This window comes from Papio anubis, chromosome 10 (assembly GCF_008728515.1).
Source record: "Papio anubis isolate 15944 chromosome 10, Panubis1.0, whole genome shotgun sequence".
Lineage (NCBI taxonomy): Eukaryota > Metazoa > Chordata > Mammalia > Primates > Cercopithecidae > Papio > Papio anubis.
The window spans coordinates 52549731-52573821 of NC_044985.1; the positions used below are offsets into that span (position 1 = coordinate 52549731).

General features: G+C 40.3%; 2 protein-coding genes across 4 annotated transcripts in view; one reads left to right on the top strand and one right to left on the bottom strand.

Annotated features, from left to right (window-relative positions):
- NOSTRIN (nitric oxide synthase trafficking) overlaps positions 1–24091 on the top strand; it is a 63396-nt gene that overhangs the window by 27216 nt on the left and 12089 nt on the right. For 2 of the 3 annotated variants that reach the window (XM_021924371.2, XM_003907568.5), the window contains exons 4-10: positions 1263–1325; positions 1527–1608; positions 4555–4617; positions 7304–7402; positions 14977–15102; positions 22670–22768; positions 22865–22990. In XM_021924371.2, the coding sequence (XP_021780063.1) occupies positions 1263–1325; positions 1527–1608; positions 4555–4617; positions 7304–7402; positions 14977–15102; positions 22670–22768; positions 22865–22990 (658 nt within the window). The remainder of the gene's footprint in view (positions 1–1262; positions 1326–1526; positions 1609–4554; positions 4618–7303; positions 7403–14976; positions 15103–22669; positions 22769–22864; positions 22991–24091) is intronic. The other variant, XM_021924370.2, reaches the window with a different exon arrangement.
- SPC25 (SPC25 component of NDC80 kinetochore complex) overlaps positions 2635–24091 on the bottom strand; it is a 63994-nt gene continuing 42537 nt past the window's right edge. Inside the window, exon 8 of the mRNA XM_021924372.2 lies at positions 2635–3751. The gene's annotated coding sequence lies outside the window, so the exon portion shown is untranslated. The remainder of the gene's footprint in view (positions 3752–24091) is intronic.

Below are 24091 nucleotides of genomic sequence, written 5' to 3' on the forward strand. Positions count from 1 at the left end.
CCAAACAACCACTGATCTGCTTCCTGTCAATATAGATTCATTTAGTGTTTTCTGGAATCTCCTATAATTGTAAGTACATAGCAGGTATGCTCTTGTGCCTAAGCTTGTATCTGGCTTTGGATGCGTAGAAAATCTGGCATCTTTTGGTCTAGTTCTCTTATTCTTAGACTGCAGGATGCAAACTAAGGCATTTTGAGGCAAAACCTCTGCACCATTCTGATTAAGGCAAGGATGCAGATCCACCCCCTTCCTCTTCATCAGAATCTACACAGGCCTCTGTACTTGGGGTTTCTTGATGTGACTGGACTTACTATCCTGACTTGAAGGCAGACAAGATGGGGCCACTGTGGGAGAAAAATGACATCACACTTCCTAATCCTCCCACTATGCCATGAGGGACTGGGTAGCATTATCCTTTGTGTTAAAGTGAGATACTGCTTATAGGACCATAAACTATCTGAGCTATTGTCTTCAAACCCAGCAGGGAACAGGAGCCGGACTCCAACCCCAAGGACAGCAGCAGGACGTGAGCAGGGCTCTCAAGCCCTTTATCACTTAACTTTTCTGAGTCTCAGTTTTTTCATACCTATGTGTATCCTATGACCAACCTGTTCTCACCCTTGGCTATTTTATTTCCCCTATTTTATTTTATTTTTATTTCTTATTTTTTTCTTTTTGGTGGGGAGAGGGGCTCAGGGGATAGGGTCTTGCTCTGTTGCCCAGGCTGCAGTACAGTGGCATGATCATAGCTCACTGTAGCTTCCTGGGCTCAAGCAATCCTCCTACCTTGGCCTCCATAGTAGCTAGGACTATGGGCATGCATCACCACACCTGGCTAATTTTCAAAATTTTTTTGTAGAGAAAAGTTCTCGCTGTGTGTGTTGCGCAGGCTAGTTTCGAACCTGTGGCCTCAAGTGATCCTCCCACCTCAGCCTCCTAAAGTGCTGGGATTTACAGGCACTTTAGGAGACTGAGGCAGTGCCACCACGCCTGGCCATTTCCACTATTTTATACAGATATGAAATAGGAAATGAAAATCTAAATGAAAAATGACTGGAAAAAAAAGCAGTATATATAATGAATATAGCGCAAATAAATGTATTGGCAGAATTTAATCTCACAGAGAAATTGAAATAAGGTTAGGGAAGTGAATGCAATTGTTGAATGTGGTGAATCAGATGTGATGCTGTATTTCTAGCCAGCACATCCTATTTCCTAGGAAAATGACACTCACCTTTGTTCCCCACTGTTTTTGCCTTTAGCTGTATCAGCAGTGCCTGGGCCTGGGCCTCAGAGGGAATGAAATCCACAGCGGACCTGCATCAGTGAGTTCTCCCACCCTGGCCTTTCTCCAACTCTAAAGGGAGTCATAAATATTTAAAGTGGGTGTGCTACAAATATTCCACTTCCAGCTTGCACTGAATTGATGTGCCAGAACACACTACTTTGTTTCCCCAGAAAGTAATTTGGAAAGTAGATATAAACCCTGATATTATGCTTCTGTGTCTTTTATGTTTTATTTCCAGAAAACTTGGCAAAGCAATTGAATTGGAAGCAATAAAACCGACTTATCAAGCCCTAAATGTACAAGAGAAGAAGAGAAAATCAGTGAGTCCAAACCTTTCTTTACTTTTCCTGTTTAAAGCAAGATTCCTGTGTTTAGCCCAGAAAGGAAAAGGTGATCTGAACGTGGTACCAGGTTTCAGGAATTTATCCTAAAAATAAAATAAATGAATAATAAAAAACACAAATCCAAGATTTATGTACAAGGATGTTTGTTAGAGCATTGCTTATAATAGTGAAAAACTGGAAACTACTGAATCATTCAAAATAAATTGTGATAAATTCAAGCAATAGAATAATTTGCAACCATTCAAAATCTTATTGTAGAAGAATTTAATCACATGGGGATTGTTTTTCACAGTATACTGTTAAATAAAGCAGAACAAAAAAGTCTAATTTATACAATCTCAACTTCATAAAATGAATATGTATATATTATATATGTATAGAGAAAACTGGCAGAAGCTTCTCAAAATGTTAATGAGTGATCTTTAGATGGTGAAATTGGAGGTTTTTATTTCATTTTTATACTTTTTTTGCATTTTAAAAACAATTTTATCATTCTGTTTGTAAATAAGAGAATGATAAGCACAATTTTTACAAAGATGTTTTCTAGCTTATTAGCTTGGTATTATGTAAAGGTAATAATGGGTACAATCCTCAAATATCCTAAAAATTACAGAAAAATAATTCAACATCCTTTCAGGGGCACCTGGTCCTCTGATAGCAGATCCTCTACTCTTTCTCTGTGCCTTTCCTTCTAGAACAGTTTTTCTTTCTTTCTTTCCCTCCCTCCCTCCCTTCCTTCTTTCCTTCCTTCCTTCTCTTTCTTTTTTTTTCTCTCTCTCTCCCATTCTTTCTTTTCCTTTTTTTTTTTGACGGAGTTTTGCTCTTGTTGCCCAGGCTGGAGTGCAATGGCATCATCTTGGCTCACTGCAACCTCCACCTCCCGGGTTCAAGCGATTTGCCTGCCTCAACCTCCCGAGTAGCTGACATTACAGGCGTCTGCCATCATGCCTGGCTAATTTTTGTATTTTTAGTAGAGACCAGGTATCACCATGTTGGTCAGGCTAGTCTACAACTCCAGACCTCAGGTGATCTGCCCATCTCGACCTCCCAAAGTGCTGGCATTACAGGCGTCAGCCACTGCCCTTGGCCTAGAACAGTTACATTTGTGTTCCTTTTTCTTTTTCTTTGTGTATTATTCAGTAGTTAAGCACTTTATACTCTACTTCTAGGCAACATAATTGGGTGTTTAATAAACACTGCTTGGCTGTCATAGGGGTAGGGTTATGGTCACTGTTTGTTTCAGGACCAGGTGCAGGTAAGATGTTTGTAAGCTGTGGTAGGTGGTCCCTGTGAAGGGAAGGGGTGGTGGTTAAGGGGGAGTTTCAAGGAAATACAGTCAGATAAAGCACATCCTCAGGGGCAAGTCAGAAGGATGAGGAGAGGTATGAAAGTTCTGATGGAAGAGAAATGATTTTTAAAAATTTTATTCAAACTCATTAAGCTGAGTCAGGAAGTGGAATTGATATTTGTATGTACATAGGTATATTTTACCAGAAAGGATGCTCTATTCAGTTTCAGGTGATGGACAGAACTTGATGGGAATTACTAGCAAGCAATATAACCTGCCTTAGCAAGCCAACTTAATAAAAACCAATTACTAGTCTATATTTCATTGATTACAAAATATTTTTCACACTGCATAATATAAGTCATTAGCATTTCTTTAATATTTACCATAAATGAGGCATAGTCCTGTGATAATTGATCACAGTGCTTTAGTTAATGGATGTCATGACCACCCCCAAACTACTGGTCCTGTTTTTCTTCTTTTCTGCATTGCCCCTCTCCACTGCACTCCACCATCCCACTCTACTCTCACAAAAGATTAGATTTGATTTTCTAAAGTGAACTTGTTCCACATTCCAGCCACATACATGAAATCAAAAGTGGCATAGTACATAAAATATTTTCATTGTGTCTGTTACAATGAACCATATACTCTAAATTGAACCAACTGGAAAAAAATAAAAGTGTAGCATTCGCTAGATCTCAGAGTGGTTGAATAATGGCTGATTGCTGGGTCTGTGTTCCGGGGAAAAATGTTCTTCTGTAACTTCCATCAGATCCTCCTGGGAAGTTGTCAGGATCATTTTCATCATTATTATTACTGCCTCTTTGGCTATTTAAAAGCAAGGGAAAAAGTTAATTATGATTAAGAGTTCAATATCTTTGAAATTAAAGCAATATTCACTTCAGGGGCAATGGAGACACATAGTAAAATTGGCACTGTTAGGACTGTTACCAGTTTTCACGGTGTTGAGGTTTTTGCTGCATGGATTGACATGGAAGATGATGTGATGGGACTAGCAACAATATCAGCTCATGCAAGGGCCTCTTGCACATGACTGCACATGTTTGCATGCTTTTTACATTCTTATAGATTAGAAATAATTATTTTACTAAGTCCTGTTACTCGACACAGGGATAAGATAATTTGTCTAATATGTCCATTGTAGGATCTTGAAATTCCCATGAATTGTAATAGTGATTGATAAGCTAGTACTGTGACTGTCTTAGTTCAGGCTGCTCTAACAAAATACCATAAACTGGATAGTTTATAAATAATAGGAATTTGTTTCTTACAGTTCTGGAGGCTGGGAAGTCCAAGATCAAGGCACCCGCACATTAGCTGTCTGATGAGGGCCCACTTCCTGGTTCATCAGTGGCTATTTACTCACTGTAACCTCAGATGGCAGAAGTGGCTAGGCAGCTCTTGGAGTCTCTTTTATAAGGGCACCAATCTCATTCATGGGGGCTCCACCTTCATGACCTAATCATCTCTCAAAGACTCCACCTCCAAACACCATCACTTTGAGGGAATAGGTTTCAATCTATAAATTTTAGGGGCACAAACATTTAGTCTATTGCAGTGACTAAAGAAGAAGAAAGCAAAGCTTTGTTTCCTTTTTCCTTCTTCAATAGCTTGACAATGAAGTTGAAAAGACAGCAAATCTTGTCATTAGCAACTGGAATCAGCAAATTAAGGCAAGTATCCACAGATATCATTTGTGTAAACTCAGTTTTTAGAATTGAAGTGTTTTGCTTTCATACAAATGTGATGACGTTCTAGCATTAGTACTTCTAAGTGCTAACTGAAGAGAAAAATGTTTCCTTACCTGAGTTGTTACATAGATATATTTTTCACCAAACCAATGGAAGTGCATGGCTCTAAATATGATTATTTAGAACTTATTATGTGCTAAGTGCTCTACATTTATGTATTTAATCATCACAATAACCCAATGTCATATGTCATTGTGCATTGCCCCATTTTACAGATTGGGCAATGGAGATAGAGAGAGTTGAAGTAATTTTCCCAAGGTTACAGAGCTGGTTAATGGTTGAATCAATGGTTGTCATAAGTTGGGTTCCAGGGTCACTGCTCTTAATCATTACATTATGCTGACTGCCATTCTGTATAATTTGTAACTTACAGCAAATGATAAACACTACCTGGGTTTTGTTTTTTTTCATTTGTAGAAAGGTGTTAGTGATATGTACATCACTAGTAAGAGTGGCCCAGTGAGGGGTGGGTAGTGATATGTAAAAGGGGATGCATATATCAATTGCATGAGTATGTGGGGTCCGCTTTTTGTGCACAGCACTATTCTAAGACATAACTTTTTTTCAAGTAATTTAAAATTTAGTTGGCTAGATGACATATGTGCAGGAAATAGGGAGTACATTCTAAGGAGAGGAATTACAATCTGATGTGGGAAGCTAGAGCATATCAGTATGAGTTCTGAAGCAGAGAAAATAACAGATGGGATCCATATGCACAGAAGATTATTCTAGAACAATGTAGTATAGGAGGAATTCATTTCAGGTAGAAAGGACTAGCAGTAAATCTGCTAACAAGACTCAATGAACCCCTCTGAGAAGACTTGTTCTGTAAGTGTTGAAATCCTTTTTCATCTCCAAAGCGTTAGTGCCCACAGAGAACCTTTACAAGTAAACAGCCACTGATGCCAAATAACTAGAGATAAACGCCCTCAGAAACAGGCAAACTTGGTGTTACTTCCAAAGCTTCTGCCAAAACTGAGGACTGACTCCATAAGACCAAGGACATTAATAAAAAGTGTTTGATGTAAGTGAATTTCTATGTCCACAGTAGTTACAATGGTAAAAGGATGCTCATGAGAATCACTTTTATAATAAGTCCCAGCAACAGTGTCCAGTCATTTGTTTTTAGTTTTGCCATGGATTTTATGAGTTTTCTTTAAAAGGAATTGTTTTTTATTTTTTTAAAGAAATAGAGACAGGGTCTTGCTATGTTGCCAAGGCAGATCCCGAACTCCTGGGCACAAGGGATCTGCCCACCTTGGCTTCCCAAAGTGTAGGGATTACAGGCATGAGCCACTACACCTGGCCTTTAAAAGGATTTGTTTTTAAAAATCCATTTTCTTTAAATATTCAGCTTTCACAGGAATTCAGTACAATGAATCAAAAGCCAGAAATAATGCTGAGAGGCTGCAATGGCTCCCAAGAAAAAACATCTTTTATCATTTCCCAGTTTCTATCAAGTCATTTTTCTAAATAAAAGATTTCATTTTTTTTTTTTATGAAGAGTGACAGAGAAATTAGAGAACATAAAATTCTTGGGCTATAATAAATTTCTCCCTTGAAGTTACAATTCAAGGGATTCAGCTTGTCAGTAATGAAGTACAGTCTATTTAGGAGACTCTAATGAAAAGCCTTAAAGGACCAAATATTCATGCCTCACAATCTTATTTCCCAGCAGGCATGTGGCTGACAGGAGGTGGAGAAAGAGGGCCATGAGCTTATTTCTTTAATTTTCCTTTGCTGAGGTTTCTCACATTTAGAGGGAGGCAGAAGGCGTTGCCTCTGATTCCCAAGCTAAAAAGCCAAGGAAGAGAGACCTCCCCTTTACTATCTGGTTTGACAGTCCTTGCAACCTCGAGGCAAAAAGCCAAAATCTTTCAATCAGCCTACTTCCTGAACAGGCTAAATCCAACTTAAACCAAATTCTGTTTGCATAATTTATCTCTGGAGCATCATCTTCAGCTAAATTCAACTAGGTAGACTAGGAAATTATCCCCTAAATCCTAACCTGCTCCAAGGGGTCAGCATGAACAGGGTAGGGAGACTCTGAGTGCTCCTTCCTTCCCCACTTCTTTCTACTTCTCCAACTCCAGCAAGTGCAGGGCGTTTTACAAGATGCCAGGCAAATGCCCAGCTCTCAGGCTTGGCCATCAGGAAGCAAATTGCGACCCTTGCCACACGTTTTAAGATAACATCTTAAAACAATCTCAATTGTAGCCTAGGTTGATGTAAAGAATGATGCAGGCAGTCTTCCGTGTTTGTTGCGATTTCTTCTGTGGTAAAGCGATTATGTTCACTAGAACATTATTTTGGAAGTTTGCAGGCCTTCGATGATTTAGCAAAATTCAAAACCCTCTTGAGGGTACCCAATATAATGAAAAAATATGCAGGAGTTCTCAGGACAAAGTGTTAGCTGCTCTGATGTTTTAGGTACATTTTGAAGTGAGGATGGGAATGAGTATGCATTTTTGTTTCAGCCTTTGGAGGATTCTAGGATACATAATCGTTAAAGCTAGCACATGAATGTGCTTTGTTCCAAAAGAGAAGAGTTTTCTCTTGGCATCAGCCTCTGCTCCTTTTTTTGTTGTTTGTATGTTTCTCACTGTAGGCCAAGAAGAAATTAATGGTTAGTACCAAGAAACATGAAGCACTTTTCCAGCTTGTAGAAAGCTCCAAGCAATCTACGACTGAGAAGGAGAGGCGGAAGGTAAGCTGTCATGGCTGGCTGAGCGCATGTGCCATAGAGACGGATGGGCTTGCTGCCCTTAGCTACAAACACAAGAGAATGGGTTGATTCTTCTTTCTCTGTGGGATCCCTGCAGAGATGTAGCTTGACAGAGCATAAAAGGGGATTCCAAATCATTCCTTGTGCGCACATGCACACACACACACACACACAACACACACACATTTTAAACTTTATTTTAATTTTCTTAAATAGAAGGGATCTCACTGTGCTGCCCAGGCTGGCATCAAAGTCCTAGGCTCAAGGGATTCTCCCACCTCAGCCTCTCAAGTAGCTGGGACTACAGAAGCATGCTACTTTGCCTGGACCACATGTATTCTTTAAAAATATTATTGACAGATGACAAATGAGACCAATGATGCCCAAATTTTTTGAAAGGAAACTCTATTAATATTATCTTAAAAAAACCTCTCAGCTAATACCCCAAATAAGTTAAAAAAATACTTTATATATGTTGTTTGTTACATATAGTACTTTATGTATTATGTTAATATGTTATGAACATTATGAAGCATAAAAGTAGAAATGTTTCCAGGATGAGAGAAAGATGAAATAATATTTGAAATGATTAGCAACCATGATGTCTTTAGATAATCATTAAGTAATGTTTTCAGGAAAAATATATACTTGGAGCAAGGTTCAGCCTTAACCATAGTAAATTTAAATGCATATTTCTAATAGTCTTCTTGATAACTTTTTTTTTTTTTTTCTTGAGACAGAGTCTCACTCTGTGGCCCAGGCTGGAGGGCAGTGGTGCAGTCTTGGCTCACTGCATCCTCCGACTCCAGGCTTCAAGAGATTGTCCCACCCCAACCTCTGGAGTAGCTGGGACTATAGGTGCACACCACCAGGCTTGGCTAATTGTTTTTTCTTTTTCTTTTTTTTTTTTTTTTGCATTTTTAGTTTAGACAAGGTGTCACCCTGTTGGCCAGGCTGGTCTCGAGCTCCTGACCTCAAGTGATCTGCCTGCCTCAGCCTCTCAAAGTGCTGGGATTATAGGCATGAGCTACCACCCCTGGCCAGCCTTCTTGATAATTTTTTATTTGTTCATCAAAATTTTTGTCAGATCTCATTTCACTGTTTGCCCTTTCACGTGGGTAGTAACACACTCACAACCAGGAGAGGTGGCAGCGTCAGCTCGGACATTTTGCTGTGGATTCTTTGTGATTAAATTGTTAGTGGAACATCAATCTACAGGTTCTTGGCAGAAATCTAAGATATTTGTGCATTTTGTTTATGCTAACCTAACTGGAGCCAGATAATGTCTGTAAAACTACATGGCCCAGGTATATGTCAATGGCCACATGTCCCAGATGCTGGAAGGGAAAACACAGTGAGGGCCTATGGCAGCTTTTCAGGTTGCAGAATCCCCACCCTCCCCCCAGGCCATATCAGAATCCACAACTGTCCATGTGTGAGCACCAGTGTAGACTCATATATTAAGTAAGAGTAAGCTTGACCACTAAGTTTTCAGGCAAAATGAACACAAATAATATTGGGGTACAGGAATAAAATAAAGATTTTCTGCTTACACCCCAATAGATTATCTTGCACACCTCTTGTGGTATGTGCCCCAGATTGAAAACCTTTGACATAGTCAATATCTTCTACAAAAGATGAGTCCCTACTAAGGAAATGCAACCAGCACCACTGCAAACCCCTTAAAAGGAAGAGAAAATTGTCATTGCAAGTAGCTCTTTAATCTGAAGAAATATCCATTGAATAACTTAAATTCATTGTTAGCAAGATTTCACAAGAGTCTTATTTCTTTCCATGTCAGTCTTCACAGTTGGAAATGATCATAATAAGTATTGAATAATGAGGCAGCTTCCGAGGAGGCGAACCCACAGTCTGTTAAAATACTCAGTGCCAGGACCTGCCTAGGCATTCTGAGTGCTCATTAGAAGCTATTCTTTATTGATGTCATGCAATAATAAAGAAAAAAGCATGGCAGCTAAGTGGTGAATTTCCTCTTCCTACCCTCATCAGCAGCTTCCCTGGGAAGTAAAGGTCCACAGTGCTTTCTCCCTTCGTCCAGCTGGTAACCATAACCTTGGTTGTTACTCTGTCACACACCCATGCCATCTTCCCTGCTTAATCGGGCAGCTTTTATTAATCCTGAAGCTGAACACCCAAGAGGGAGGCATTCATTTTCTCATCTCACACAGAAGCGCTCATGATCACCTGAGCTGATGCTCTGTGCTGCTCAGCAAATTCTTCCTTGTTTCCTGCCCAGGAGTCTTGATTCTCTCACCAGAAGCTGATCTAAACCTCCATTCTCCTCACACCTCCATCCACGCACTCCTGGCACAGTATCTTGCCTCCTACCTCACAGAGTAAATAGAAGTCAGCACAGCCACCTGCCTACTGAAGTAATAGCATTTACATATCTGCAATGGAGAGGCCAGTTCTCCGTCCTGTGCTCTAATCTCATCCCATCCTGCCTCCCAGAGGCCCTCTCTTGATTATCCCATATTTCCCATATCTTGGATAGCCCTCTCCCTAATGATTCCTCCCCACCAGGCTTCTATAACTCCCCCTGTCTTATAGTCTGTTCAGGCTGCTATAACCAAGTTCCATAGATGGGGGTGGCTTCAACAACAGACATTCTGGAAGTGTAGGTGGAACCCTCCTGACCTAATTTGGTGAGAAGGCACAAATAGTCTATTGCACCTTCTCCCTATCTTACAAGAGTAAAGAAAGTTGCAGGGACACTTATTTATGGGGTCTTCTGTTCCTCTCCAGATATTGTCGTGTCTCCTTTTTACAATACATCTTAGTGAAAGGGGTGTCTGCTCTATCTCCACTTCCTCATCTTCTGTTCGCTCTTCAAATCACCCTAATCAAGCTTTCCCCATCTTTCCACTAAGAGTGTTCTTGCCATTAAAAACAATGTCTTCTCATTGCTAAAGCTAACAGGTACTTTCCAAGTCTTACCTTAGTTCACTTATCAGAAGTATTAAGCATTGTTTACTTCCCCTTTGTAGAAATATTCTCCTCTTTTGACTTTAGTAACAACTCATGCTTTTGTTTTCCTCCTCCTTTCTGTAAATTTTAAATTAGATTCTTTATGGGCTGCCTTTTTTGGCCTGATCTTTATATATTGCAGTTTCTGAAGATTTCTCTTCTGGGCCTCACTCTGTTCTCTTCACCATTGTCTCTCCAGTGTCTGATACAGTACTCTTGATATCAGGTACTCAATAAATAATACATACTCACTAAGTATATTCTCAAGACTTCAACTACAGTATCTATGCTGGCAATACCCAAATTTGTATCTCTAGCCCAAACCAGTCTGTAAACTGCTTTCTGACACCTCAAACTCAATATCTAAAAATCCAACCACCACTTCTTTCTACCAAAGATAATCTTTATTTCTGTGTTTTCTGTGTCTTTGAATATCATCACCCACCATATCCTCCCAATTCTAACTCAAACCAGATACTTCAGTGGCACAATCTTGGCTCACTGCCACCTCCACCTTCCAGTTTCAAGCAATCCTCCTGCCTCAGCCTCCCAAATAGCTGGGAGTACAGGCATGCACCATCATATCTGGCTAATTTTTGTATTTTTAGTAGAGATGGGGTTTTGCCATGTTGGCCAGGCTGTTCTCAAACTCCTGACCACAAGTGATCTGCCCACCTTGGCCTCCCAAAGTGCTGGGATTACAGGCGTGAACCACCACACTCAGCCAGGAAAAACTCTTTCACGTGGCCTGTAAGACCCTTCCTGACTTGAACCTTGCCAATCTCTTTAACATCACCTCTCCCCATTCTCCATCGTAAACTGTGTGATCTAACTTCACCAAAAAATATTTTTCTGTATCCTGCCATGCTATTTTGCCTCACCAACTCCTACTTTCATTTTAGTTTTATTCATATGGAGATCAATTTTTTGAGCATCTACTATGCACCAAGTTATAGCTGAAATGTCATTTTAATTTCAAGGCTAGTTTAGATGCCTCTCTTGATGTCCTTCCCAGTGGTACCTATACAATTCTATCAGCACACAAGATGGTAATGGTCTGTGGGTCCCTGACTAGAGAGGGAGCCTGTCTTGTTCCATTTTCTATTCCCAAAGCCTTGCACATGACACATAGAAGGCCCTCAATGTCTGGTGAACAAATGAATGTGATGTTTGTTCCAAGAGCAAAAAAAAGGAAGGAAAGGAAAAGAAGTCAATCTTTGACAAATTTTAGTAAAGGTTTCTGAGCAGTTCCTTAGGTAAGAATACAGGAGTCTACAGCTGGGCACAGTGGCTCAGGCCTATAATGCCAGCACTTTGGGAGGCTGAGGTGGGCAGATTATCTGAGGTCAGGAATTCAAGACCAGCCTGGCCAAGATGGTGAAACCCTGGGCATGGTGGCACATGCCTGTAATCCCAGCTACTCAGGAGGCTGAGGCAGGTGAATCGCTTGAACCTGGGAGGTGGAGGTTGTAGTGAGCTGAGATCGCACCACTGCACTCCAGCCTGGCCAACCGAGTGAGACTCCATCTTAAAAAAAAAAATATATATATATATATATATATGAGTATACATTCTTCTTTCATAAATATACTTGGAACTACCTGCTATAAATTTGCTGAGCAGAAAATTCTAGTCCACAACTCTATAGTGCAGGCTGATGAATATTAATGGTGATCTCAAAAGCAACTCAGTTTCATTCCTGGAGTGCTGAGCATTCTCAGTAAGAATCTGAGGACAGTGATTTAGCAGAGTATAACGATGACTCTCTGAGTCCTTGCATTGAACTGTTGCTAGGTTAATGTTCACAAGCTTGCATTTCTACAGACAGATGTGGTTCATTCAACTTGATAAAAAACCAGATACGTCTTGTGTAGGTCATACATCAGAGCTGGGGGACAGCTGTATAGCCCACATATCAATTGGAATAAAAAAAGTGAACAGTATTAATATTCAACATTTTGGATGAATGTTTTTCATGATTGTAAGGTTAGTCAACATATCCTTAAATAGAGAGCGTCCATTTTAACAGCCTTTGTCTCTGTCCTTGAAACTCCTAAACTACTAAATCAGGGGGGTTTTTGATGTTTGTTTTTTTTTTTTTTTTTTTTAGACGGAGTCTCGCTCTGTCGCCCAGGCTGGCGTGCAGTGGCCGGATCTCAGCTCACTGCAAGCTCCGCCTCCCGGGTTCACGTCATTCTCCTGCCTCAGCCTCCCGAGTAGCTGGGACTACAGGTGCCCGCCACCATGCCCGGCTAATTTTTGTATTTTTAGTAGAGACGGGGTTTCACCGTGGTAGCCAGGATGGTCTCGATCTCCTGACCTCGTGATCCGCCCGTTTCGGCCTCCCAAAGTGCTGGGATTACAGGCTTGAGCCACCGCACCCGGCCTGATGCTTTTTAAAGAATGGTTTAAAGACCATTTGCATCAGAACCATCAGAGGAGATATAGTTAAAATTCAGATTTTCTAATCCCCCTACAGATGTATGAAATAAGTATTGCTGTTTGTAGAATTCTGGAATTTGCAATTTTTACAAGCATTTCAGGTCATTTCTAAATAGAGTAAAATTGGAGAATTGGCTGGGTGCGATGGCCCACACTCATAATCCTAAAACTCTGGGAGGCTGAGGTAGACAGATTGCTTGAGCAGAGGAGTTGGAGACCAGACTGGGCAACATGGTGAAACCCCACCACTGCAAAAAAATACAAAACTTAGCCAGGTGTGGTGGTGCATGCCTGTGGTCCCAGCTACTTGGGAGGCTGAGATGGGATCATTGCTTGAACCCAGGACAGGGAGGTTGCAGTGAGCCAGTGAGCCATGATTATACCACTGAACTCCAGCCTGGGTGACAGAGCCAGACCCTGTCTCCAAAAAAAAAAAAGAAAAAGAAAAAGAAAAAGGGAAAAGAAAGATATTGAATGCTTCAAAAATATATCTATAAAGTTGGAGAATAATTCATGCAATCCAACTTCTTTGTTTCTCAGAAACATGAAATTACTTGTCTGGGTATTTTAAGAATCAGTTTCAGCTACCCTGGCCCAGGGAGTTTTGTATTACTGTACACTGATTTTCCAGAAGATTTAGTAATGAGAATGACAAATTTTGGTGATAGGCAAGAGGGGGCTCTTTGTAAGGGAGCAGATCATTGGGCAGCAGTATGACAGGAAACCATCTATCAAGCTGTCCATAACTTGCAGTGAACATTGGGCATGTATTTCACTGGCAATAATTATACTGGCTAAATTTTGAGTGCTATGCCAGGTGTTGGGCAGTGTGCCATCTGCCTCATCTGTGTTACCTATGTCAGAGCCAAGGGAAATCTTCCCTTTTGCCCTGTGATGTTAGGCTAAAAATCACTGACAAGAGGCAGATGAATAGGAGAAAAGGCATACTGATGTATTTGATCATAGTTTTATGTGACATGGGAGCCTTCAGAAAAAAGATGCAAAGATACAGGGGAACTTGTCTATGTTTATGCTTAGGTTTAACAAAATGTAGAAATACTATGTACAAAAGGGGTGCAATCTAATGCTAATAGGCTGCATGGGGAAACCCAGTAAGGCCCTCTTTCTAGACTCTTCTTGGCCTCTCTGTGCAGCCTTCCTTCCTGCTGGGGATGGGGCAGGACCCTCTCTGGAAAAGGGTCTTGTGACCTACAGTCAAACCAAGTAAGTCAGATAATTTCTTTACGGCCAGTTTTTACACAGAAAGGCAGTGGAAAAGTGGGAGTAATATTTTTAGATTTTTATGGCTGGCTTTGGAGAAAAGGGGTTCTGGTTTCTGTGACCTTCCTTGGGGAAGAGGGATTCTGGTTTCTACCAATAGCCTCTGGGGAGAACGGGAGTGAGAGATAGGAGGACAGAAGGTCAGAGAGAAACTTTTACTTCTGAGGCTGCTTCTGAGACCTTCATTTTTGTGGTATTGTTTTCTGAGTCCCAAGATGTGCCCGAATTCTCAAAGCAACCCAGTATGAGAAAACTGTGGCTCAGGAAGGTTAAGTAACTTGTTTGCAGCTAGGACCAGGACTCTTATCCTGGAAGTTTGATTCCAAACCTCTACTTCTGGGTTTATATAGTCAAAGTAAAATAATATTGCTAGATAGAACAGTAGCCAGACTCATTCTAAAAATTAGTTCTAAAAATTGTGTGATTCCACAAGTCTATACCTAACCTGGTAAGAAATGCAGGAGCCTGAAGGATTTACCAGATAAGACTATGGGATTCATTGGCCAATTGTAGTCTTGACCTGTACTGTCAATTCTCAAAAGCTGTGTTGTTTGACCTTCTCTGTGATTGTGTGAGTGTAGACAAATCACTTCCTATGTAAGGGTCTCAAGCCCATCAATGTGTAAGATTGGGGGAACCATACTGGAAGGCCCTTGGGTTTCCTTCAGGTTTGGCCATGCATTTTTTTCTGATAAAGATCTTTGGTTTTGTCAACTATAGTCACTGTTTATGACTGTACGTGAGAGGTAAGAAACATATTGAGCCACATACAATTTTTCCTATGGAATTATAAAGGGCTTTCTAAAATGTGTTAGTGAGTCTGTGACATTGATGTTTTACATTAGCTCCTCAATAAACTGACAAAATCAACTGAGAAGTTGGAAAAGGAAGATGAAAATTACTACCAAAAAAACATGGTGGGTTATTCTACCAGACTGAAATGGGAAAACACACTAGAGAACTGCTATCAGGTAAGTTATATATTCACATTTTTTTCTTCTTCTGTGGAGTTTTGTGTGACCTTGAAGATGGAGGTCAGATCTACAGTGACAAGACCTGCCCTCTGTCATAGCTATGAGCATCACACATATTGTGACTCTAGACAAACCACCTTTCCTCTCATTGTTTCAATTTCTCCATGGATACAATTACTAGTGACAATTTATTGAATTTCATTGGCCAGAGTTTCTGTTCCTAATTCTTAGTGAACAGGATAGCACCCAGCTAACTTCAAAAAGTGCTGTCAAAGTGAAGTGTAAATTAAGGATTAAGTGTTAGGTGGTTGGAAATTAGTTTTAGTCATGAGCGATGACTCACACAGTGATCGCTTATGGAGGTCAGGCATTGTGTTAGGCACTGGAGATACAGAGCATTGAATAAAGTAACATCTCAATGCTTGAGATGTGTACATCTCAGTGGCAAAAGTAGACACATAAAGAAGGAATTGTGGCAAATTATCTGATAACAATAGGCAAAAGATGTCAGCAAGCACATCACAAAAGGAGAAATCAAAATAATCAATAAACCTATGAAACAATGCTAGATTATTTGGCAAAAATTAGAACTTGACAATATCAAGTATTGGTAAGGATGTTAGGAAACAAGAATTACTGTACCCTGTAGGGGGAATAATTTAATGATATTTGATGAAACTAAAATAAGCATGTACTTACCACACAGCAGTTCCCTAAAGCAGTTTTTAGGCATATATCCTACAGAAAAATGTACACTTCTACTCCAAGAGTGATGCACAAGAATGTTTATTGCAGAATTGTTTATAATTCTGTACGCAATCTTCATACCCATCAAGAGAAGAATTACTCTTCAAAGATGCTCGCATTTGGAAAGCGAACTAATATCCATCGATGAAGTTAATTAAGACTATATTTAAACATGAGTTAACCTCAACATGTATGTTGAAGAAAAGAAACATACCACTTACACAATCTGTGTAAATTAAAATTCTTTTAAACTCATGTGGAAACTATACTGAGTTTATATGTGTGTGTTTGTAAACTTACACATATAGACTGTCCATGTATTCAGTGGCAGAAATGGAGCCCATGGTGGGAATACAACAGAACTGCCAGAAACAGCCACACAGCTTATGCACGGCCCCTGGTGAAGCAGTACAACCCCAGGTTCAACATAAATATGGCCAAATTAAATAACTATCAATTCTGGAGAGTAAGAACATGCATATTTTGGTTTTATTTTTCCCCACCTGTTTTAAATTAAAAAAAAAAAGTGTTTAAAGCAGATATGATTGGAGAAAGCCATGATCTAATGGCTAGCATGGAACAAGTGCTTGGTGCTCAGTGCTCCTCTTTTAGGCTGTGCTAAGCACCTTCATGTGCTTCTGTTTTGTATTAATCACGACATTATGAGGACATTGAGGCTGGAAAGATGAAGCAATGAGCCTGAGATGGTTTCAAGATTCAGCCTGGACCTCTGTGCTATGCTCCTGCTCCAGTGAAAACTGGGAGAGCAAAGGCTATGTGGCAGGCGGAAACCCAAGGGCTGCATTTACATCTCTTGCAATTCAACCACTCAGAGCAGGATAGATGCAGAATTAGAGAAGAAAGAGGAAATTAAAGGAGATGAAAACTTGGGTCAAAAATAGGAACAAATGAGAAAAAATTCCTTAATTTACACCTTTAAACATAAGCTTCTGGTACTCTCCTTGCTTATGCTAGATAGATTTTAGATGAAGGTGATGAGAAAAGGTCAGGGATTTAAATTCTAACTTCATTCATTTGAAATCTGGCTCTGCAACCTGGGCTCTGATCTTGCCTCACCTCACCTCATCACTTCCTGATGGAGCCGTGGTCTTTCCACTGAGGACAGCTTCCTTGGATGGCCCTGTTAGGAGATGGGAGAGACATTTCTGCTCCCACTCCATCTTCCAGGCACCCACCCTTCAAGGGCTGTGAGAAAGATATTTCACCTCAGTGTCTCTATCCTCCTCACCCTTCTACCTACATCGCAGCAATGGGAGATAAATGGGTCCTACCTGGTGTAGCTGATAACTAGCTTGCCTTCAATATATGTTAGGGAAGGCTATGATTATCTTCATTATCAGAAGCTCTTACTACTCAGTTTCCTTTCCTCCTGATAAGATCCTCTACATCTTTCCCCTCCAACCACTACTCCCCCTTCTCAGCATTCTTAGAGTTTATATTGAAGCATCATGGAAATTATCTCTTTTCTTACAGTCTTCCAGATGGTAACAAGGTATACATTCATTTACATTTCAAAAGGCATCTTTCAACTTCAGCTCTCAAAATATTTAAGACCTAGTTTAGTTTCCTTCCTTCCTTCCTTCCTTCCTTCCCTCCCTTCCTTCCTTCCCTCCCTTCCTTCCTTCTTTTTTTTTCTTTTTTTATCCAAGTCACATGGAATATCTACTCATCATAATGTCCTTGAGGAAGAGCATTTTCTTTCTCCCCTCTTGTATCCTGGATTTTTGCTACCGCTATGCTGGAGGCCACCAGTGTTTCAGTCCTTCTCCTTTTTAGTTCATACAGCTTCTCTTACCCCACCTTCCTCTGAGTTCTCTCCTGCCACCTGAGAGCCAGCTCAAGCCCATTAGACAAAACGTGTGATGACTTCTGTCAAGTCACTCTTGCTTCACTTGAACCCTCAATAATGATGCCCTTAGTTGGTATTTCCTGGGCTTGTGTATACTCAGTCTATACCAGCAGGTCATTGACTCACATATTACTCTATGAATGCCATATTTTGCATATGTTTATGACATTCAAGAGTCAAATGTTAGATTCATGAATCATATAACAAAAACAGCCTGAATTGACTCAAAGAGAAATTTTATTATAAGTGTGAGCAATGGAAATGGGACAGTTAGGGTCTCTCAGTTTCATTTTTTCTCCATTCTTTCACCATTCTTCTATAAAAATTGAATGTAAGAATTCATTTTAGGGTCCTACAAAGTGTCCTCTTCTTTCTTTTTACTCTACATGGTGGATTTACAAATTCTTTCAGAGAACATTCATTGAACTACATGCAAGGCAGTGTACTAGATACTGTGAGAAATATTGTAAAACCTCAACTGTGACCATAAGTAATGAAACCAATTCCACAAACCACATGTCAAAATTAGTCTTATTACTTTACAATCAAACTATGTTCTAGCCACATCCTACCCTCCAAGAAGAAACAATTCAGATGATAGAAATAATCTATATTTTTCACAATAATAGCCATACTACCAAGAATTACAAAGAATCAAATGCTTGGGACTGAAGTACTCACTCAAGGAAGTATTTTAAAAAGCCATTTGCGATATGTGTCAAGAGCCTTAAAAATATTCCCTTTCTCAACCAGTGTTCCTCCTCTAAATCCCAGAACACAGAAAATGATTCGAGTGGCTGTTTTCTCAGTTCTCCCAAGGATGGCACTTGAGTAGTCCCACTCTAGATGAGAGGAATAACAACTCATTACATACAATGGACGCCTCAGGACAGTAGGGCTTCATTCTTTCCTAGGACTCTGTTGAAAAAGGTAATTTCCTTTCTCTAAATCTGTCTTGAGGAAATAGCTGACAAACCAGACACAGATTTCTATTTGAAACAAAAGTAAAAGTCAGGAAACATTGCAAATGTCCAACATTAAAGGGATAACTGAATGAATCACCACACGGCTGCACAATGGACGATTATGAAATAATTAAAGTGGTATTTTCAGAGACTAATGACACGGGAAACTGTTCACATGTATGGTTAAATGGAAAAACCAGAATTTCAAATTTGAATAATTTGATAGACAACTGGAAGATAAAATCGTACATATACCTAGACTGAAATATATCAATATGTTAATAGCAGTCACCTCTGGGTGGAAGAATTATGATTTTAAAAATGTATTTTTTGTGGGCCTTTGTGGCCCTAGGACAATGTCTCAGAGCACCTGGGGTGCTTGTTAAAAGTCAGATTCCTGAGCGCTTCCCTAGACCTGGGAGCCTCTAAATCAATCAGAGCCTCTGAATGATTATAAAGAGGGGTCTAGGTATTCTAAAGTTTGAGAGTTCCTGCTCTAGAAAGAGCATATTTCTTTTATCTGTTCTATGACAGTCATTTAAATGAAAACAAAATCCCTTTGACCTCTTCCTGTAGTACCAGCCCAAAGGCTAGGACAGTGAGAACTGGAAGGAATGAATGAAGAACATAAATTGTCATGATGCTTGGGTCCCAAACAGGCTCTAAATCTGCTGAAATCTGAATCTTTCTGGATAACTCCTTGACCACACTTTCTTCATATGTACTATTGTGGAACTTCAAGAGGACAGTTTGAGGTCCTCCAGAGTATCTGGCTTCTCTACCACTTATTTTATGTAAAAAGAACAAGATAATAGAAAGCAACAAATCATTAAATGAGTTATGGATCTCTCCTTTGCACAGTGGAATTTATTTCCTTCTCTTTTTATGAACAAACATAGATCATTTTAATGATTTCCCTGAAATGTAATTAAAATCTGTTAAGCATTACCATGTCACTAAGAGACACTGGTTATTCTAGTCTCAGATTGATGCTAGTGGTTCAGCACTTGTCAAAGTAAAGAAACACCTGTCCACTAGGGATGCAATATGTTCTAAAACGTGGCTTTTATTTTCTCTTGTCTTTTACTCATAGGCTAAAACAGAAGAGCTGCTTTCTAGATCTTTTTCTATAGGGTAAGGACTTCTTACCAAAGTTCCAAACAACTGAGCAGAATTTGTTTTACATATTTCTTATGAGGCATATCGATTCTGCCCTTTAAGAAGCAAAACATTTTATAGGCTGTTCTGTGTCTTTAATCCTTTGTCTGGGAGGCAGAAGGGCAGACAGCCACATTCAAATGACTGGTGCCTCCGATTTTGTGAAAGCCTCAGGGGACTGCCAGCATAAACAAATCCATTTGACTCCCATTGACGTATGAAAATTGGGCAGCTTCAGAGGCAACTAAGAAGACTGCCATGGGGGCAAAGTTCCAGGCTTCCAATCCAAATGTCAGGACACTTGGTACAAAATCTAAAGTTGCATGTGATTGGCACAGATGTTCATAGTTACTGCCTGAACCTGTTACTACTTTCATTTACAAGCAGTGTTCAAATGACTATATACCAAAAATCAAAATGTGGTATATACATACCATGGAATATTATTCAGCCAAAAAGGAAGGGAATTCTGGCACATCCTACAACATGGATGAACCTTGCAGACATTATGCTAAGTGAAATAGCCAGATGCAAAAGAACAAGTAGTGTATGATTCCTCTTGTAAGAGGTACCAAGAGAAGTTAAATTCATAGAGACAGAAGGTAGAATGGTGGTTGCCAGAGTAGGCAGAGTGTAGGAAATAAGTTGTTTCATGGGTACAGTTTACTTTTGCAAGATGAAAAAAGTTCTAGAGATGAATTATGGTGATGTTTGCACAATAATGTGAATGCATTTAATGACACTGAAATAGATGCCTAAGGTGGATAAAATGGCGTGTCACATTATGTAAATTTTACCATAATTAAAAGTATAAAGAAATTTAAAATAATTTTAATCACCATATACCATAAATGAATTAACAACACAGGGATATAGAAGAATACATACTGGATCAGGCCAGTGGGCTCCTGTAGGAATGCCAAAAGGTGAGCAAGGAGAACCCAGTGATCTTTGTGACTCTCCATTCTCACCTCTTGCACTGCCAAGGGCCTTGAGACATACCCATCTTTCTTCTTCCCTATGGTCGTGTTACCCACCAATTTGCCTAACATGCCTTGTTCATGAAAGATGATTGCTGGTGATCTCTGTGGGATGGAGGAGTTGGGATGGTGGTTATGAGAGCAACCAGAGCTGGCCTTCTCTGGATAAAAGGATGAATGCCCAGGCCTTGTTTGTTTTCTCTTTTCTTTTTTTTTTTTGAGATGGAGTCTCACTTTGTTGCCCAGGCTGGAGTGCAGTGGCATCTCAGCTCACTGCAACCTCCACCTCTCAGGTCCAAGGGATTCTCCTGCCTCAGCCTCCTGAGTAGCTGGGACGACAGGCACGTGCCACTACACATGGCTAATTTTTGTATTTTTAGTAGAGATGGGGTTTCGCCATGTTGGGCAGGCTGGCCTTGAACTCCTGACCTCGGGTGGTCCATCCGCCTCGGCCTCCCAAAGTACTGAGATTACAGGCATGAGCTACTGCGCCTAGCCGGGCCTTGTTTTTACACATGCACACACACACACAAAAAGATGGGAAGAATTTTGTCTTGGACACCTGCCATCGCCATTAAAACCCAGACTCCCCTGGGCACATACCCAGCAGCCTTATGCTGCCCCCATATGGCCTTGGAATCTCCCTTGGTACTCTGCCTGACCCGGTCTTCTATAACAATGCTTAGTTGCTAAACCTTTCTGCCCTCTCTAAAAACCACCAGTCAGCAACTCAATTGGCAGGGATCTAATAAGTAACATTTTAAAATGTGTGTGTGTGTGTGTGTGTGTGTGTATATATATATATATATATATATATATATATATATATTTTAATTAAATTTAATTTTTTTTGAGACAGAGTTTCAGTCTTCTCGCCCAGGCTGGAGTGCGGTGGTGTGATCTCGGCTCACTGCAACCTCTACCTCCTGGGTTCAAGCGATTCTCCTGCCTCAGCCTCCTGAGTAGCTGGGATTATAGGCACACGCCACCACACCTGGCTAATTTTTGTATTTTTAGTAGAGATAAGGTTTCACCATGTTGGCTGGGCTGGTCTCAAACTCCTGACCTCAGGTGATCCTCCCACCTCGGTCTCCCAAAGTGCTGGGATTACAGGCGTGAGCCACTGCGCCTGGCCTCTAAAATGTTAATAGCTAACAAGGCAAATGTGATTCCTCTCACTTTGTTATTTACCCTTCCTACCTAAAAGTTGTAAGTCTAATAATGAAACTTCTATCATCTCACACAAAATAAAGAGGCTATGTGCCTACCTGCAAACAGTGGACTCTGACTCCCAGGCCTAATTTTAGGTAGAATTATGAATTGGTCAGGCTTTGGGATTATTCTCTTGTCAAATAATCTCCTTATACAGAGAATTTGTGGCTTGTCATTCTCTTCCCTGCAGAGACTAACAGAATGCCTGGAATGTACTATAAACAATTCTAAAACTATTGAGTGTCTCAATGCATTTCCAAGACATGGATATGGGCTTTCCTGGGCTTCATTCTCCTCTAGAATTCATAGATGTGTCTCAAATGCTTCCATTTCTTCTTTTCTCCCTCTTCCTTGTAAACTTAGGTAACCCACAGCATCTGCCTATATCCCTTTTGGGTCAAAAGAGCCTGGGGAAAGTGTGTGAGTTAAATCACTCTTAAAGGAGTGATTTAAGATACCAAGACACAGTTCTCTCCTGGAAATCTCCCTCCACTGTGGTTTGGATATGACATAGTCAAGAGGCTAATCATGAGACTTTGCTCAGTCTGTCTTCAGGTGTGTCAGTATTTGATAAGTGACTTCCGTTTTGCATAACAACCGGCTGATCTTACCCCAATTTTCATTCTTTTCAGAGCATTCTGGAGCTGGAGAAGGAAAGAATTCAACTTTTATGCAATAACTTAAACCAGTACAGCCAACATATTTCTCTTTTTGGCCAAACCCTGACCACAGTGAGTAGAGATGATCTCTCCATTTCTGGTATGCCTGGTAAGAAGGGGCAGAAACCTTTCTTCGACAACCTTATTCTGCTCCCCTTGGCATTGCAGTGCCACACGCAGATTCACTGTGCCATCAGCAAGATTGACATTGAAAAAGATATCCAGGCTGTAATGGAAGAAACTGCAATTTTATCTACAGAAAACAAATCTGAGTTCCTGTTAACAGATTACTTTGTAAGTATGAAATGGAAAAAAATAAGTTACATTAATGAAGAATCTTAGGTACTGAGGGACTTATATGGAAAAAATTGAAAGCAAATACCATGTTTTATAAATGAAAATGATTTCTCATAGCCCATATAAATAAAAACACCCAGCGTTCTAGTTTACAAACTGGGCGATGGAAACATGTCTTTGGTATTTTCTAGAAGGAAAGAAAGTCAAGCAGGGTTTTAAACAGAATCTTCATATTCGGTCTTCTATAAAAGTATTGCCAGGTAGATATGTTTCAATGACCTATAATTAATCACTGTATATCACGTGGTGCTTAAATTCATTGTCTGCACAAATTGCTGTGCGACAAATCACCACCCCCCGCCACCGCCTCCCCCTGCCAAAATAATGGCTTAAAACAAACATGTATTATCTCATAGTTTGTGGGTCAAGAATTCAGTTGTCTTAGCCAGGTGTCTCTGAGCCCCTCCCAAGGCTGCAATCAAGGTGTCAGGCTGGGCTGCAGACACCTCCAGGCTCTTCCTGCAGAAGACTCACTTCCAAGCTGACTCACAGGGCTGTTGGCAGGCCTCCGGTCCTCACTGCTGTTGGTTGGAGATACCATTTTCTTGCCACATGGGTCTCTCCATGTCTCAGCCTGCTCCCCGCAGAATAAGTGATCAAGATAGAGCCAGAGTGCCCAATAAATTATAATCTTTCGTGAGCTAATCTCAGAAGTGACATCTCATCATATTCTATTTGTTAGAAGCAAGTCACTAAGTGCAGCCCATACTCAAAGGTGGGTGTGAGGGGAGATCACCCAACGGCATGGGTTCTAGGAAGTGGGAGTCACTGTCAGTATTTTTCATGGTCCCTTCCCTTGAAAACCTTGGACCAGATAACCGGAGGCTTATTTTGAGGGCATTTGAGTGATTCTACTGTGGGTGTTTTGGCTGAAAACTGGTCAGTGTCCCTGGTGAGAGCCTAAGCATGTTGCTTCTTTGCTATCTTGGGCAAATTATTTGTTCTTCTGGGTCAAGCCTCAAAGATTTTGGCCTCTGCTCCCCTCTTGATATTCTTAATTGTAGTGTTCTAGGAACTGATTATTAATTACCAAAATCT